Below are 19,319 nucleotides of genomic sequence, written 5' to 3' on the forward strand. Positions count from 1 at the left end.
GAAGCTAGCAAAAAACTATTTCAACAACGACGGTCGTTGCGGCGCTTATAGAAAAAAAGAAAGAAAAATGGAAAGCAGCAAATGAATAGCTGGTGGTCGCCACCGGTGTTGAGTTCACGACAAACAAAGCGGAAGCAACAGACGAAACTAATGAAAAAAGAAGAAAGCGACCCTTTTTTTTTTCAGCTGCTTGTTGTACATTTCTTTATTTGCTTTCGCGGCGTAGGTACGAACTAAAAACAAAACAGGGAAAATAAATAACGTAGTGCAGCTCACACTGCCCGGTAAAAAAGAGTCGCAGAAATGTTTTGGTCGCAGGCAGCAATCTTCTATATGTGCTAGCAGTGAGAAACCTTTTTTTGCTTTCGAATTGCTTTTTCCAGTGACTTTGGCGGGTTGTTCGTTCGCTCGCTTGACGAAGCAGTTTAAAAGTGCATTCAAGTACTTGTTGACGTAGGTGTCCGTAGGTCGATGTAGGAAGCAGAAGAAAGATTTTCCACCACATCGCACAAACTTGTTCTCGAATGCGGCCGGTCGACCAACAAACGATGACCCGTAGCAGACGTGCCGGCCGGAGTACAGAAATAAAATTGGAATAAAAATGGGTAACGAGCTTACACTTCTTAATATATTTAATAAATATCAAAAAGCACGTATGACGATTTTGGATTAGAAACTCAATCGAAGGCGAAAATAGGAGGTTATAGGAGACGACAGTGGAAGAAAACAACAAACACAGCAGCAAAGTTGCAGACGGCCCTCAAAATGCCCGGGCCTAGCGCAGACGAACCAGGGGTAGTAAGCGCTGAAGCGAAGGAAAGGGAGTAAAAACTAAGCCAAACAAAGCAAGGATACGCGATTGTTTACACGTCGGGCAAAAAAAAGAAAAGAAAAAGCAAAAAGCAAACAAAAATATACACAGCAACATATAAGCAGAAGGAAGAAATAACGCGGCAGAGTGCCGTCGCCTCAAAAATATAAAAGAAAGAAGACTCAAAAATGAAAAGAGTGGAGACGGTTCAACGGGTGTCGGCCTTTATCGTAGAAGTAAAGAAGCAGCGAAGCAGAAGATGTTGGTCGTCCTCGCGCTAACAATCGGAATTTGTGCACTGTAAATAACGTGACTGAAATCATCTTTTTTCGCGGGGCTACGACGCTCTCCCCTTCTTTCTTTGCAAGCGCGAGAAGTCTGCTTTTTTCGTAACTCCGCTTTTGTTAATCTATAATCGCGTCAGCTTTGCATATGCACAACGCCTTCTTTCGGAGCATACTGACATCGCCGTAACGTACGTGGTTCGAAATTGACTTCTGCTCCTTCATCCGGAGACAATCTTAACGGGATTAGCCAGCTCGCCTGTTCGGCGAAACGGTTATAAGCAAGACACTCATGAGAAATGGGAATTGCAACTACAAAACGAATTGACTGATAAGAACAATAAAGTTGAAACGAAGCTATGTTCTGAAATGTTTGTACATTTCCCTTTTTCACGAAACAGCGCGAAGGCATACATTCGTGTTTTGCTTGGCTTACATAAGTTGTGACAGAATGTTTTCTTCGGGAGAACTCCGAAATTGCACCCAGAAAGCTGTAACATCTTTCCCACGGGAAGAGAATGTCTTTCACTCATGAGCTGGCACCCATTTTTTAACTTTCAAAGCAGCGAATGTCCGTAACAATTTTTTTTCGTTGGTCACCTCGCACGGAGATAGGCAAAACCAATGCATTTCGGAGAATTTGTCTGCCAGCGGAGACTCCGAGCTCGCCAGGGGCGCTGCAATCTTTTTTCGCCCGTTTTCCGCGGGAGTTGCCAGTATTGGCTTCCACGGTATTTGTAATAACTCTATGGTCACGAGTCCCGCGCGTTGCATTATGGGACATTTCCCATAATGCACTGCGGGGGAGGAGGAGGAGGAGGAGGAGGAGGAGGAGGAGGAGGAGGAGGAGGAGGAGGAGGAGGAGGAGCTGCAGCAGCAGGATGAAGAGGGGGGAGGGGTATACCCTCCCCTGAGTACCTTTTCCTCCTCGTCCTCAAGAGCTGCACTCTAATTCGGTGTTACAGGGTGTTGTAAACGTCTTTCATTTTTTGTATTTCACACGGAAAATGCTGTAACTTAACAAAAAAGTTTTGTGATCTAGGTTAATATTTTAGATTTGTTCAGATATGAGAATGCAAAGGGAGTGGTTGACCAGTTGTATCCGCTTGCATCGCCTCGGCAAAAGAGGTCGCATGTAATGACCTTCCCCCAAGGTACAGTATAGACCACTTACAACGTAACCGCTTATAGTGCAGGACCGGGTATAACGCGGTTTTTTTAAACCACCGGTTCGCCTCCCATAGAACTCCATGTAATTACATACCGCTTAAAACGCAGGCGCGCGACGGGAAATACCGGTTATAGTGCGGTTTCTGGCACAGCCCGCCGACCGCGCCGACGACTGGAGCAGCGAGCACGCTTGCCTGTGCGACACTAGATAACGGCGCTGATGGCGCGAGCCGCAAGCGTTGCGCAAGCGGCACTCGCGGGGCAAGGAGGGTGCTCGAAGAGAGGCTTCAGTTGCCCTAGCGACGGAGGGACGCACGCACGTGTCGTTCACGTGCGTGCGTCCCTCCACTGCGTTGGAAACCAACAACCGCAACGACAGGAGAAGTGTTCGCGCGCGTTGCGTGCCCGTCGCGGGCCGGCTGCTTCTATCCGCGAACAAGGCGTCGGTTGTGATCAACGTTGTGATCGACGTCGTAGACGGCGTTCATCTCATCGTTCCGCGTAAAAGCGCTATCCTCGACTGTGAATTTTCGTCGTGTGTCGCTATGATAACCCGGCACGTATTAGAAGAGAAGATCCACCTACTCGAGCGGCGATGTCGTGGCGGCGCTCTCAAGTCGGCAGAAACGCCCGTGTCGTTGTGTTTGTTTACTTCGACTACAGTGGTGCTTTCTAAGCATTTGTGTTTTCGAACATCGCCCGGATTTCTTATTTGGCGCATTTCATGCGTGTGCTCAAGTGCAAGGTATTACTGGCGCGTACCGTATGAAGGATGCGAATTTTCACGCGTTTTCATCTCCGGAGAAAAGTGATTAGGGTTAGCAATCCTGAACGCTCGCAACGTCCGTCCGCAACCCGCGACGCCGCTAGCCAATTCACACGACGGACTGATCCGCGGACGTGCGAAAGGCTGCGCCAGGCAAAAGCCGCTCATTTGTTTCAAAATGTGTGACACACTTGAGAGAGAAGTGTATACTAGTCTGGTGAAATAAAGACTTTCCTCAAACTAAGCTTATTTTTTCATCTAACATAAAATAAATTCTTTTACAAAGGTAAGTTGTCTGATGGCATGTATTTTGGCCTAAAAAATTGATGTTTTGGTTATAGTGCGGTACCGCTTATAGTGCGGATTTTCGCGACTCCCGAGACATACGTTATATGCGGTCTACACTGTACCTTCACCGAAAATGGTAGCACATCGCAAGCATTAAGTTGCTAGCGACTGTTGCCTACCTTACTGGGTCTTCCAAACCGAGTGCAATGTCGTCCTGTGTTAACAATTGCAGCGATGTGATTGCTGTGTGGTGGCTGCAAAAGAAGAAGAAAACGTCTTCCTCAAGCCCTCGGGACAATGATGATCACGAGGAGACACGGGTTAGAATGACTACAACACTCACGGCCGTCTCCACGATTAAATTGTGATATATATAAAATTGAGTCACATCAAGTGGTGACCCGGACAAAGAACACAGGCCATGCAAGCTGCCGGTGAGCCCCCTTCAGCCATTACTGCCGTGGCTGTCAAGGTCCCACCCTTTTGGCCAGCAGATCCAGGTCTCTGGTTTGCGCACATTGAGTCTCTTTTCGCAACACGCAACATATCACGACAAGAGACAAAATTTCGTTACGTAATCAGCGCCCTCCAACCAAGTGAAGCTGGAGAAGTACGGGATATTATTATGAACCCCCCCGCCACTCACCCATACGACAAGATCAAAGAAGAGCTCATAAAGCGCACGACGGCATCAGAGCAACGACGTCTTCAACAACTTCTTACAACTGAAGAGTTAGGGGACCGCAAGCCATCTCGATTGCTAAGATCAATGCGGCAACTTCTCGGAGATCGGGCAGCTTCCTTCGATGGCACCATACTGCGAGAACTCTTTCTGCAACGAATCCCGAGTAACGCGCGCATGATTTTGGCGACGTCCAGCGACATTTCTTTGAATTGCTTAGTCGAGCTCGCGGACAAAATTTTGGATATTGCTGTACCTTTTGTGGCCACTATTGCACTGGTTCCAGTCAGCACTCAAACGTCAGAAGTTCAGAAACTCCGAGAGGAAGTACGCCACCTCACTCATTTGGTTGAGACAACTCTGCGACTGCCACGCTCACCGAGCCGTCGCAGCACAAACCAGCGTCAGACAGATAATTTCTCGACTCGACGAGACAGCCAATCGCCTCGTAGAAATTTCTCTCGCGGCAGCCCACGAGCATCGTCTCCGAACAGTCAAATATGCTGGTACCATCGCAAGTTTGATAACTACGCACGCCAGTGCCAGAACCCCTGCTTTTTTCAGGGAAACACCCGGACCAACCACTGACGGCGGCCAGTTCAGTTGGCTCGTCCTCCGGCCGCCCCACGCTCTTCTTCGTTTCTGATCGCCAAACACATGTCCGATTTCTAATTGATACAGGAGCAGAAGTCAGTGTTATTCCTGCCACCTCACAAGACCGCAAAATCAAAACTACTACTAATGCTCTGCAAGCAGCCAATGGAACTGCCATCACCACCTACGGTGAGAAATCAGTAACTGTAGATTTCGGACTACGACATACGCTCCGAAGGGTCTTTATAATTGCAAATGTTCAATATCCCATCATTGGAGCTGATTTTCTAACTCATTTCGGTCTGCTGGTGGACACGATGCACCACAAACTGTTAGACGCGGTGTCGTGTCTAATCCACCACTGCTGAGTCCTACACTCTTCCGTCTGAGGACAAAGACAAACTACGACACCATCATTGGAAACTTCCCCAGCCTTACACAACCATGCAACACGGAGCGACCAGTCAAACACGATGTGCAACACTTCATCAGAACCACCGGGCCTCCCGTGCATGCTCACGCCCGCCACCTAGCTCCCGAAAAATTGCAAGTGGCACGTCAAGAATTTCAGCACATGATGGATTTGGGACTGATACGACCTTCCTCTAGCAACTGGGCATCTCCGTTACACCTAGTACCAAAGAAAAGTGGTGACTGGAGACCATGCGGAGATTACCGTGCCCTCAACAACAACACAATCCCTGACCGCTACCCAATTCCTCATCTCCAAGACTTCTCTGCAAATCTTTATGGTATGTCGGTATTTTCAAAAATAGATCTTGTCAGAGCATACCATCAAGTACCCATCGCACCTGACGATATTCCAAAAACAGCAATTGTAACTCCATTTGGCCTCTTCGAATTCGTTCGGATGCCGTTTGGGTTACGTAATGCTGCCCAGACCTTTCAACAGTTTATTGACCAAGTTCTCAGAGGACTCGACTTCTGCTTCGCTTATCTTGATGATATTCTAGTGGCCAGTGCATCCATTGAAGAACACGAACGACACCTATATCAACTATTCAAACGTTTAGATGAACATGGCGTCGTTATTAATATCGCAAAATGTGAATTCGGGGTACCAACTCTAAAGTTTTTAGGCCACCATGTTGACAATCAGAGGCTTCGACCACTCGACGACAAGGTGAAAGCTATTCGCGACTATCCAACACCGTCCAGCATACGGCAGCTGAGAGAGTTTCTGGGACTGGTAAATTTTTACCGCCGCTTTATTCCCGGTTGCGCGGAAATCGTCCAAGCACTGAATGATCTATTGGTCGGCCCAGGAGATTCCAAACCTCCATTCACGTGGTCTGATTCAGCCTCAACTGCATTCAGCACCATTAAGACTGCGATTGCCAACGCCACCTTGCTAGTGTACCCTAAGCCTGAAGCACCGACCAATATTATGGTAGATGCTTCTGGTGCAGCCGTCGGAGCAGTACTACAATAATACATAAGTAGATAATGGAAACCTCTCGCTTTCTTCTAAAAAAAAATTAACTGCGACAAAAACCCGCTACAGCGCATTTGGGCGTGAACTTCTTGCCACTTACCGTATTTACCCGAAAATAGGTCGACCACGAAAATAGGTTGACCTCTATTTATTGAGCCCATCGAGAATAAAAAAAAAATGATTCAATTATAGGTCGACCTTTTTTTTTTTTTCTTTTTTTTTTTTAAGGAACAGGGGAAAGTTAGGGCAAAAGAAACAAACCTTTATATACAGCACTCTCAGCTAAATCACAGGGCGATGTCAAAAACTTATTCATCGTCAGAACTTCCGGACATGTCGTCGTCCGAAGCTTCGTCAGCTTGGTAGACATCCTCGCAAGTTGTAAAATGACGACCAGCAGAAACGAAAGAAGGGGGAGACGGGCGAGCGACCAAAGACCAAATACAAAGACACGAGCAACTCGGCGAGCCCCGTGAGCTACACGCGACCCGCCGAAAAAAACAAACTAAAGTACCTCCGTTTTTTTTTTTTCTTTTTTTTTTTTGCGCGTTTGCGAGGGAGAGAGGAATGGAGCGCATAGGAGGGCAAAGTGCAAGGCGCATCGCGTTCCTCTCCCTCCCCTTCCCCCACGGTGTGCCTTCCCCCTTGCTCAGCGAGGGGAACGCTACAGGCGTGATGGCGAAACCCGACGCCCGAGGAAAATGCGCGAGAGCCGTAGCCGGCGGACACGGGCTGTCGGCTGCTGCTGTTCGGTTGTTTTTGTGCATCAAAAGCTTTTTGAAACAAGAAGCCGCGCGGCTCTACCGCGACGCCGGCTAGGTGATTGATAGCTCCATACCCTCGGTAGGGTTTCAAATTTTGGTCGCGAATTAGGTCGAAATTTTTTGGTCACGATTATAGGTCGACCCTTAATTTTTGACAACACTTCCGAAAAAAAAAGGTCGACCTATATTCGAATAAATACGGTACCTCAGCGTCAAACATTTCCGTTATTTCGTTGAAGGTCGCACATTTTTTATCCTGACGGATCACAAGTCACTAACATTTGCCATAACATCGAACGGCAATGCTTATACACCTAGAGAACAAAGACAGTTGGCATTCATCAGTGAATTCACGACCGACATCCGGCACATCAAAGGGAAGCACAACGTGGTTGCTGATGCGTTATTGCGAGTGGATATTGCTGCTTTGAAGCTACCGGGCGTCGAACAGATTGATTTTCCGGCTATTGCAAAACACCAACTCCAGGACACTGGGTACCAAGGTACATCTCTGCACCTAAAGAAAACAAACATACCGTAGACAGATATTTCGCTCCTGTGTGATTTTTCAACGGGAACAGCACGACCCTATATTCCACCCGCATTCCGCAAGGAAACCTTCGATGCCCTACATGGACTGTCCCATCCCGGAATACGAGCTACGCAGAAACTTATCAGCACCCGTTTTGTCTGGCCGAAGATGAATACAGATATCCGAACGTGGTCAAGATCATGTACAACTTGTCAAAAATCAAAGGTTCATCGTCGTACCATAACGCCATTCGCGAAATTTCCACCAGTTACGGGACGTTTTGAGCATGTTCATCTCGATTTGGTCGGTCCATTACCTCATTCCAACGGCTTCCCATACCTCTGAACATGTGTGGATCGTTTTACACGGTGGCCCGAGGCAGTCCCGATTCCCGGCATGACAGCTGCAACTGTTGCCCAAGTTTTCGTCACAGGGTGGATTGCCCGTTTTGGAGTACCATCAATAGTCACTACGGACCGCGGACGACAGTTCGAGTCATACCTTTTTGCTGAACTGATGCGACTCCTTGGCATCAAACGCCTTCGCACAATGGCGTACCATTCCGCCGCAAACGGAATGGTTGAACGATTTCACGCCAACTAAAATCATCACTGCGTGCTCACAGCTTCATCCCCTGGACTGAAGCGCTACCCATTGTTCTACTAGGAATTCGTTCCACGCTCAAAGTAGACATTGGGGTCTCTACTGCTGAGCTTGTCTACGGCACTACGCTACGTCTACCTGGCGAATTTCTTCACAACACGTCACCTGATGTGCCCACGTGTGCCCAGGATTTTACAAACTATGCTCACCGTCTCGGACAACATTTCAGACAACTTCGCCCATGTGCACCACGAGAGATTAAGAACCGCCCTTCCTTCATCAGCCCCGACCTTGACACCTGCACTCATGTTCTTGTTCGCATCGATAGAACAAAGAAGCCACTTGAACAACCATACCAAGGTCCGTTTAAGGTCCTCAACCGAAAGTCGAAGTTCTTCACCATTGACATGGGCCACCGTCATGAAACCATCTCAACTGATATAGATTGAAACCTGCTTATACAGACGAATGCAGCTACAAACAATACTTTAACACAAACAAACCAGCAAGTCGGTTACAACCATCGCATTCGGTGAAACGCAACTTGCGTGTGCATTGGGATTAACACTTAACAATTTTCCTAGCGGTGTAAATAATTGTACTTATTCCTTATGGCAGTGTCCAGTGCCAAAACATTTAGTTGCAATGTATGTGTCTAGCATATAACTTCGTTTCTACCGAGGGGAGTATCTGTGGTGGCTGCGGAAGAAGAAGAAAACGTCTTCCTCGAGCCCTCGGGCAATGATTATCACGAGGAGACACGGGTTAGAATGACTACAACGCTCACGGCGGTCTCCACGATTAAATTGTGATATATATAAAATTGAGTCACATCAGCTGCGCCAATTGCACCAAACTGCGCCAAGGGGCGAACCCTGCTACATCCTGCTACATTTTGCCAAAATATGGGTAATCTGCACCTAGCCTGCGCCAAAAAACCAATTTCGGTCACCTTTCAAAGCCGAAACTAAACTGAATACCATGATTAAGCATGCATAAGCGGCCAAGCTGCCCGACACAATACCCTGCATCAATGGTCCACGCGGCTTGCAAGGTTTTTTCCGCCGTCTCTCGTTTTGCACTTTTGTCGTCTCAGAAGTCTGGTCTCACATCTTTTTACAATTTTTTCAACGACAGACGCGGGCATGTGCGGACGCTCCAACTACAGTTGCCTACTCCAACTGTAGCGTGCCGTTTACCAGGCCACGCATGCCGTCGTGCTGTGAAACGAAGCCACGATTTTGCGCGGCGGGAGTTACTTTGTAAGCTGAAGCACTCGCTCCTGAAAGCGACAGCCGTAGGAAAACCATATTTGGTCCCTGCCGTGGTCGCGCGACGTCGGGTGTTGCCATCCGCACAGCGTTTCAATATGGCGCTTTCTAAACTGAAATGTAAGGACTGCCGCATGTTCATCAACATTCCTGTTCTGTTTAAATCATACGCTACTACAAGAATCCCTCCATAACTCAAAGACTGCTATGTCGAAGTATTGATTAGCTAGGTTACTCTCAGTAGGCTGTCTTTCAAGAAGGACCCCCGTTACGTGAAAAATCTGCCACGAAAGAAAGTTGGTGAAGAGAAGTGAGCTTAAACAAAGAAAGCAATGTCTGCACGCTGTACTCGCACACAGCGCGCTTGTATGTCTCGAGTTCAGTCGTTGCACAAAGCGCTCAAAAGAATGTTTGCAGCCTGGCTCACTATGTCTTGCATCGATGCACCCAAAGTTTTTTGTTTTTTTTAGTGGGTTTAGCTTGTATTATGCTTGCCGGCCTGGCAAGCACGTACCGCTGGACTGTTTTTGTTGTATGCTGGGCAGTTACATTTTGCTTTCAATTTTGGGAACCAGTTGGCGACGGAGCAGAAAGGCATGGTTTTGGTTTCAATCTGAGAGCCATCTTCGCTCGCGCGACGTAGCACGTGAATGCAAGACTGCCAAAGTTGCCTTAATGTGCATGCAAACATGACTGTACGACAGAGGCACCAGCCGGGATGCTTGCAATCCATTTTTTTACGTTTGCTTACTTTTGACGAAACACTGGCATGTCGGAAACCAGTAAAACGGTGGCAAGCAGTTTTTCGGAGTTGCTCGGCAATGCCTACAGCACTGTACACTTTTAGGATGCCTCTTTGGAGACACTGAAAGTGGAGATTCATTATTAGCCAAAGGCCAAGCGAGGCTTGCAGCAGCCCTGCAGAATGTTTCGAAAAGCAAAAAGAAAATCACCCGCTAGTCGTAATGCATCGTTGTCTTGTGTACAATTTGGCATTTCACTGCAGTATAGTTACGCATCTCATCAGTCGGAGGCTGCTTCCATTTATTATATTATATAACTAGTCAACCTAACACTGTAATATTTACTGCAAAGCTGGTCATTTTCAAAAAAATTTAATATATGCAGTTTGGTTCTTATTTATGTATAGCGGGTACATATAGGTATATGTATCATTTAATTGAAGCATTGCAAAATGTGTCATGCCATTGGCATTTCAGTTACATGTTGGAAGGCTCCCAGGCGGTCTAACTTGACTATAATTTGTTTATTGCGGCGAGCAATGTGCCCTTCGTTTGTCCAGCAATTGTAGCGAATATTTTTATTTTGTTAAGAACATCTGCTCTAAAAGCCACTTTTGCTGCTCCGAAACACTCTTTTGGCTTCTTCAAAAACCACTTTTGCTGTTCCAAAACACTCTTTTGGCTGCTCTAAAACACACTTTTGCTGCTCCAAAACGCTGTTCTGGCTGCTCCAAACGCCACTTTTGCTGCTCCAAATACTGTTATGGCCGCTCCGAAAGGTGCTCCAAAACGGCTTAGGCCAATCACATCTCTGCAATCGCAGTCGCGAGGATGCTGCAGACGTCGCACTCACGCCGACGCCAAAGCGTCTGCAGTTGCGGTCTTGGGAACCGCCATTTCTCATCACGAATCCTCCTTGGAAGAGTGCAAAGACCCTTTGTGTATGTGCGCAATTTTCGAAAAAAAGAACGCGCAAAGCGCAAATTGCAGGTAGCGTTCGGCGCATGCACAGTGGCGACAACGCTATTCTTTGCATATGCAAAGCCTTTGCATACGCTATTCTTAAATTTCTTATTGTATTGCACTCACCGAATTGCCCCTCTTTGGGGAGCTTGACCTATACACGAACTGAGCTCTGTGACGTCACGGCGCGGTGGTGGCGCGTCGGTCGCACTTCTGGTCTTGGGCTATGGGCAGAAGTCCCCATGCCAGACGTGTATTCCTGCGTTGTTTTGAAAGGAACCAGACAAAAACCTGCCTTCTCGTCAAAACGCCGCGACTGGGGCCATACCAAAAGTGTTGAGAAAGGTTTGAAGGTCAGTTTTCACATGCTTGGTTCATCCTAGAATCTGGATATGTGCCGTGAAAAGGGAAAAGCAGACGCCGTTGTACAACGATTGCTTGGGCGGGAAGCACTTTGGGTTGAATTCACAGATACTTGTGGTCATCAGATTTAATTGTTTTGTTCCAACATGAACACCAGAAAACCGTCAAGTTGTGCGGACCTCTTGCGGACTACGTTCAGTGTGTCTTCAAGTTCAAACGGCCGCCCGATCGTTCAAACTGTCGTCTGCTTTTTCAAACGTTTCTGCTTGTCGTCTGCTCTCTTAGACCGACGCCGGCCCGTAGACCAAATGTTGGCCCGGTACTTGCGATAAGAAGTAAGTGCAGGCCTCAAAAGACTTAAATTCAAAGGTTGGAAAGCAGGCTCGATATAAGCAGTAGATACAAGGAGATGTTGATCATTGTTACCAGTGACCATCACCGACTTGTTAGCCCTAATTCACTTGGGCCGATTCTGCTTGCGATTTTCAGTATTGACATTGACCATCTCAGCTACAGTTCACGCTTTTGCAGCCCGAGCTGCGTTGCAACTGAAAATTGCAAGCGAAATTGCATCATGCGAATCAGGCTTTAGCATACATACTGCGGCATCCGCACGGAATGAATCGCCACATGTCACATTATTCACGCAAAGTTTTGCGGTATAACGAGCCTCGGTAATTTCGCTGACGCCGCTCAAGTAGTCGGACATCGCCAGGAAGACGTAGAATGAACAATTCGAACGCTAAAAAGGCCAGGGGGACTCACACCGACGCCGACAACATTGCATTCCAATGGTTTATTTATGGGCAACGCCGAGCTTCTTGCCCACACCTCCATCGCTCATGCGCAACGCCAGTGGCGTCCGATAGGGGCGCTCCGGTTTGTTTGTAAACATGAGTTGGCAGTAAAAGCTTGTTTATCCGAATCTCGTTAACTCGGAATTTCGGATAACTCGGACTCGCCACGCGGTCCCTACAATTCTACGTGTAGCTCAATGGCGTCATATGCGCGTTAACTCGGAAGTTTTTTGCCTCGCACCGGTTAACTCAGACAATCCCCTAAGAGGGTTATGGCAATTTTCAGCTTTCAGCCGCACGAGGCTGGGTGTCTGGAAGCCGTAAACACCCTCTCGTTGCGCCGCCACCGGCGGCAGGACAGCTGCGCGCCAAGTCACGAGAACTGCGATGGCGGCGATAGTGAACGAGCGAGTTGCTGCTAGGCAGCGCTAAATGCCACCCAATATGGACGTAGCAGCCAAACTATCTAGCGTTCACTGAAGCTGCGAGGACAGCGTGACGGAGAGAACGGTTCGAGCCACTTGCTTCTGATTTACGCTGCGTTTTGTTCGGGGGGCTGTAATCACTTTGTTGGTGAGGGGTTTTCTGTGCCATCACGCCTTCATGCTCTGCAGTGATGGCAACTGCCACCTCGACGAAGCGCCCGCAGCAGCGAGCGAACGATTTAGAAATCAAGATCAAGATCTTGACAGATGTCAAGCAAGGCGTCCCTCGGCAAGAAATAATGAAGAGGTATGGTGTTAAGAGGAGCACTCTAAGCGACTATGTCAAGAACGAAGCTAAAATATTTGAAGCCTTTGACAGTGGCAAGTTCACCGGGAAGAGGAAAAGACTTCACCCGAAGCTGGAAGAGGCACTGCTGTGATGGATCACAGACGCACGCAACGGCCAGCTTCCTTTGAGCGGCCCACTTATCTGCCAGCAAGCAGAAAGTTTCACAGCGAAAATGAGCATTGATTCCTTCAGTGCATCGGAGGGGTGGCTTGCCCGTTTCAAAGAACGACACGGCTTGGCCTTTCGGAATGTCTGCGGGGAGAAAGGAGCTGTTGACGAACATTGCGTGGATAATTAGAGGACGACTGTGCTTCCTCGGCACCTCGCCGCTTACGAACCTGCCGACGTATTCAACGCTGATGAAACGGCACTTTTTTTTTAAAGCCCTACCGGACAAAACCATCACGTTTAAGGGCGACCCGTGCGCGGGTGGCAAGAGAAGCAAAGAAAGGGTTACCGTGCTTCTCGCTTCAAATATGTCCGGCACGGAGCGCGTATTGCTCCTCGTCATTGGGAAAGCAAATAGCCCAAGGTGCTTTAAGAACGCTGGCCGTCTCCCTGTGGAGTATCGAGCCAACAGAAAAGCTTGGATGACCTCTGAATTGTTTCAAGCTTGGTTGAGACAGCTTGACCGCCGCTTCTCCACCAACAAGCGCAAGGTTCTCATGGTGGTCGACAATTGCAGCGCACACAAGAATGTGGAGGGGCTCGAATGTATCGAGCTCTTATTCCTCCCTCCTAACACGACGGCCTCATTGCAGCCGCTGGATCAAGGGATTATCCAATACGTTAAGGGCAAGTACCGAAGGCATGTACTGGAACGAATGCTGCTGTGCATGGAGGCAGGCCGAGAATACGATCTTAATCTGCTCAGCGCAGTGCACATTTTGGCTCATGTCTGGAGAAACACGCCGGCCGAGGTGATAGCCAACTGCTTCAGGCACAGTGGGTTCGTCCGCCCTGACGTTTGTGAGGCCATTCTTGATGCCACCTCGGAGGACAGCCAAGAAACTGCTGAAGAGGTGGATGACAGTTGTCTCGAGCGTGTCCTGCCCAGTGGTGTACAGCTTGCCGATTATATCGCTATAGATCGTGATGTTGCCATTGCTGGTCAGTTGAGTGACGATGAAATAATATCGAGGGTGCTCGGCGGACACGACAAGCATGATTCCGATGATGGGTCCGATCAACCATCACGACGTTGCGCTCTCAAGGAAGCCGCAGAGGCCCTCGCCGTGTTAGAAGAATTTTGTGACGGGATCCCCGAAAGTCAGTACGCTCACAATCATTTAATGGGGTTGAAGAAAATTGTCCTTCGCCAACTTTCTGCGAAGAAGCAAACATGAATAACCTAGTTTTTCCAGAAATAAATGTATGCCCATGCAGAACACATTTTTTCCAGTGTTTTTATAGTCCATTCAATGATCCCGATTTCGGTTAACTCGGGCATTTCTGCTGGTCCCTTGCGATCCGAATTAACGAGCTTTTACTGTATATAGTTACACTCATGGCCGCATTGCCCGTGTAGGGTATTCACACAATTTGTCTTCTTTAAGTTGCACACTTCACACCAGTGGTGTCACAAGGAGTGGGGGGGGGGGGGAGTCGCAGCGGGCCTTGCGAGAGTGGGAAAGGGGGGGGGCTGACTCTCGTGACGCCACTGCTTTCACACTGTCTAGATAATCATGCAACCATTTTGACTGGCACTTGATTGGTGTTCGTTGCATCAAGGTCTAAATGTATGCTGTTGCCCTTTGCTTCAAAGCCTGGCATTGCTCCGTTCAGAGTTTGATTGCTAGAGATCTCATGACTCTGTATCTTAGTTTTGTGTTTCCTTTCTCTGCATGAACGCAGCCAGAGGGATTACGTCTGCTTTGACTTCGTGCCACGGCATCAAAGCGTCATTCGCTACCGAAAAGGCAAGTTCATTTCTGTGCCTCACAGTCCTGCATGTTGTATTGGGATCAACACGGTACTTAAAGCGCTCTGGTAGCTACGTACTCTGTGTGTCAAGCCGATTGAACCCACTACTAAATTAATTCCCCAAAATCTGCTGTTACGGTATGCATACTTTATATCTGTCTGCAATAGTGAGGGTCCAGCCAAAGTCACAGTTTGCTTTGTTATGTTAGCCAGACCCAAAACTAGGGTCTACACTGTTTCAGAAGTGACATGTTAGCATATTACTGGAACCTTTTGCAACCATAAAGTCTGAGCCACCCATTGATGCATAACTGTGAGCCAAACACTCCCTACTATGTGCATTATTGTTTGCAAGGTCTGTAGGCTTCTGCAGTACTTAACCGCATCTGTGCCGACACCAGTTGCAAGGTTTCTTTGCTTCCGTTCAAGGAAAACAGTGGTTCTTCGAGATCAAGTTTTAGAACTGCAGTTTTGGAGTACCAGTGCAGGTTTTGTACTTGGCTTGCACGCACGATGACGTCCCGTTAACGTCGACCCGTTGAACCGTTTTTTTTTTTTTTGTGGGGGTGTTCTCTTGCGGCATTTTTAATTTCAGATGTCTGGGAAATCTTGTGCTTCATCTCTTCCTTTCCACCTCCCCTTGTTCCTGGAAAACTGCAGGGAAAGAGATGATCACGGATGTGTTCTCATCAGTTTGCTCGTGGACCATGTTCCAGGACTCGAAAAAGTGGCGCTACGACATCCTCATTGGTGAGTCAAGCTGATGCTTTGCTTCCCTGTTGGCCTGTGTGCCTCCACCCTGCTGGGAGAGAAGTTTGAAGCCTAATTTAACCCTCTTATACAACCTAATTGAAATATATTTTACCACTTTTTGATCTTGTTTTTATTTACAGTATAGAAAAAGTCAAATCATCAGATTACATGGATTGTGTTCATGAATGTGCAGGAATCTTAGCTGCACATTTGATCTGTCTTATGACATGTCTTCTGCCACTCGTAATCTGATATGGTGGTTTGTGAGGGATTAAGGGGGGACGCGTGCTTTGAAAAGTGAAAAATCGCAAAGAAAGTTAATTTTGCAGGGGTGGAAGTGCTGCACCAATTGCGCCCATTTTGCGCCAATCCACTTTTGCTGCGCCATCCTGCTCCCAAGCGCACACGTTGCGCCAAAACTAGTCAAACAAGTTTTTTTTTTTTTTTTTTTTAAGGTTATACTTATTGGAGTACCCTCTTTTTATTCGCCATGGCGGTTTACCGTGTTGTGTTTGTTTAGGTAATTCTGAAAAAAACAGGGACTTTTAGCGAACCGTTGCCGCATACCGCGCACTACTGGGTTAATGAAGTGCATATGTATGAGCAGGAATGGTATAGGTGGTATCGTGAAGTTTTCAATATTTTGCATTTGTAGTTTTATCAGATAGAGTGGATTTATACTCTGTTGAGTATTGGAATACCTTTGATTCACACTCGGTTCAGAGTATTGGAATACTTTTTTTTTTGCTAAACAGGGACTCGAAACATTTGTATTTCCTAATGATGAACTGTAGTCAGTATTGGACTTTATTTCATACCATACTATTGCAGCTTGAAATTGTTTTGTTTTTAACTTATGGAATGTGCGATTTAGGTTGTTAAACAGTGAGAATGTGTTGTTTTCATGAAGCTTAAGTTGTTTTTCTTTAGTTGCCTATGCCTACTATTGTAAATCCATGAGAGGAACCAACCCGCTACCACCAGGACAGTTCTCAATGGTAGCCATTCAAATATCTTTTTTGCTATGGGCTGGAATATATTTAAGGAAAGATCATGTTTGGAAATTGTTCTGGAACATCACATGAAGATGCTTTTTTTATATTTCTTTTTGGATTTCGAAAAACACACCTGTGCTTACAGCACGAAGCAGCTCCAAGATTTGCTTATACTGCTCCGAAACTCGATTTTTGTTGCTCCTGAGCTGCTCCAAAGCTTAACTTTTACTGCTCCAAAGCTGCTCCAAAGGGGCATCTTTGCTGCTCCCAGGCCTGCTCCAAAAGGCTGAAGCTTGCTTCCACCCCTGATTTTGTGAAAACCACATTTTTGGTCATGATGTAGAATACCCAAGGCAGTGGTAAAAGCTAGGAAACTTGGTCAAAGAAAGAAGACAGGGGAAAGAATGAATTGAGACATTCTTTTCCCCTGTCTTTTTTCCTGGACCAAGTTTCCCAGCTTTTACCACAGTCTCGGGTATTCTACATCATGATCAACTTCCACCAGCTCGCCTGTGCACTCACTGTTTTTTCTCATTTTTGGATCGCATATCCCGTAAACTACCTTTTCTGTAATTATCAGAACCTAATATAATGATGACATGTTTAAAAACAAATATTTACGACGCCTGGGCAGCGTCCAAATGACTGTCAACCGTCGAAATCAACCCCAACTTCACGCGCTCGCCCTTCCCGACACATTTGGCCGACGGCCGCCATCTTGGTCTTGTTTTGAAGGGGAATTTTTTCTTCTGTTTGCCTGCTTCCAAAATGGCTTCGGCTGTGCGGTTACGGCGTGGTCTCCCTTCTTCCTTGTCGCAATTGCAAGAATGTGATTGGGCGGAGCGCGTGCGGAAGGAGCGTGCAAGGGAGCGCTCAACTTCGCACTCCTCCTCTCCACTCCTCCTGCTGTTGCCGCTCGCGTCGTCTGCTCTCGGCAGTGGTCTGCCTGCTCGCGCTCTCACTTTGTCAGCTCCGCTTCATTTTTCTCCATCTTTCGATTATCTGAACTTTCTTTGAGTAGTTTCGTGTAGTGTGACCATCTGTTTCGTGGTCGCACACGATGCGAGGTTCGAAGTACATGGGCCGCTTCCGCGTTTGGCATGCAGAAGCGGCCCATGAAGTTACTGCAGATAGCGAAGCTGGAAGTTTCTCTGCAGCATGCCGTCAATGGTGATCATGTCAACGCTTCCAGTGACGGATTTCCCGTGCCATCGGCTGTCGCCGAGGAAAATGCAGCTTTCCACTCACACATAGAGTAACAAGCTCGTCAACTACTGTGGATCCTCCCGGGTCCCAGCGCTCGTTTTCCGCCTGCCGCAACAGGTGGGAACGTGTCGTCCAGTGCCCAGATGCAGACGCATTTCCTGATGCGGGAGGAGATCGAAGCAGAATCTAGACGCTGTGACGCCGTTGGAGCCAAACTCGGAGCTGTGCCGGCAACCTGCTCAATCCCACACCTGCCTCTGCTATGAGCGAAGGTGCCAAGTTTTACTTCGTTCAGTTCAACGTTTCAAGCAACCTGATCTGCTGCACAGTGTGCAAGCATTACTCGGAAGCTGGATTGACTGTCCAAGGCGGCACCAAACTCGGACTAGCAGCAAAACTCGCCGGCTGCTACAGGGCAACAGCAGAAATCTCGGTTGCAGTGGGACTCCAGCCGGCCCATCTAGCCGCCCAGCGAGCTGCTGAAACAGATGCCCTATGTCTGCTCAAGGTTAGCAAATGACACCGAAAGAGAAGTTGGCCAGGCGGAACAAGAAGAAAGTGTGCAAGAACACTTCGGACTACTCTGCAGGGTCGTTCTAAAGCTGGAAATCTGCGTGCAACTTCCAAAAGCTGTTTTCTCGGAATGGATTTTTTCACTTCCGTGGCTGCTCGTCCCAGGGATATCTCGGGAACTGCTCAATGGATTTTCGTGCTGTCTTTTTTATTTTGTTTCTCTTAACTTTTTGAGGGCATAACAGAACCCTTTTTGTTAGAAAACTGTTAAAAATTTATAACAAAAAAATAAAATTGGATGAATGTAAGTTTTACCAACTACAGTACATAAAGTTCGAAATTGTGCTAAATTTTTCAACAATGAAATATAAGAAAAGGGTTCTGTTATGCCCTGGGGAACCTACCCAGGGGTCACCACAACAAATTGTACACTGCTACTACCTTTTTCAAATTCTCCACGCCTGGGATGAGGAACGGATATGGACAATTTTGATAAATATTTTGTAACTTGAGAAATAATGTGCACAGCCCCATGAAACAATGCAGTTACTCTTATGTCTGCGATAAAAACACACCGTGTAATTTGCACTCAGATGTCAGTAGAAATAAGAAAGTTCTTATTCGTTCCCTACGTCCTCCCTTTAAATTTTAATTGAATATCTGATAATCTACTACCTACTCTAAAATCCCGGATGAACAACCATCTCCGAGAGCTCGCGCGTCCCGTTTTTTGGGCTGAATATCCATAACATAATTCCCAAAGGTCGCCCACCCCCCGATTCCTGCTGGATATCAGTCACGCAATGTCCGACGAGAATGACATCAACTGCGAGATCTGCGGTACTGGTATGTTACAAAGCGCATTTGCAGCAGGTTCCCTCAAGCTTATCGCACCGTGACACGCGAGTTTGTAGTGGGTTCCCACACGTTTTGTCGCCTCATGGAATGCGGATTTGCCGTGCCCACTATCTGCAGTTCCAGTTCAAACGTTAAAAATGTGCACACAAAGACGGGGACATAAGAGAGAAACACGTAGACAACAGTCGAGCATTCCCGTTCCACGTGGCT

At 47.4% G+C, this 19,319-nt stretch overlaps 1 protein-coding gene across 1 annotated transcript in view; it reads left to right on the plus strand.

Moving 5' to 3' along the window:
• Positions 1 to 19,319, plus strand: part of LOC8023718 — a 72,284-nt gene that overhangs the window by 29,709 nt on the left and 23,256 nt on the right. Inside the window, exons 9-10 of the mRNA XM_029980023.4 lie at positions 14,716 to 14,780; positions 15,445 to 15,534. Of these exons, the coding sequence (XP_029835883.4) occupies positions 14,716 to 14,780; positions 15,445 to 15,534 (155 nt within the window). The remainder of the gene's footprint in view (positions 1 to 14,715; positions 14,781 to 15,444; positions 15,535 to 19,319) is intronic.

This window comes from Ixodes scapularis, unplaced genomic scaffold, assembly GCF_016920785.2.
Source record: "Ixodes scapularis isolate PalLabHiFi unplaced genomic scaffold, ASM1692078v2 PGA_scaffold12__126_contigs__length_90152505, whole genome shotgun sequence".
Classification (NCBI taxonomy): Eukaryota; Metazoa; Arthropoda; class Arachnida; order Ixodida; family Ixodidae; genus Ixodes; species Ixodes scapularis.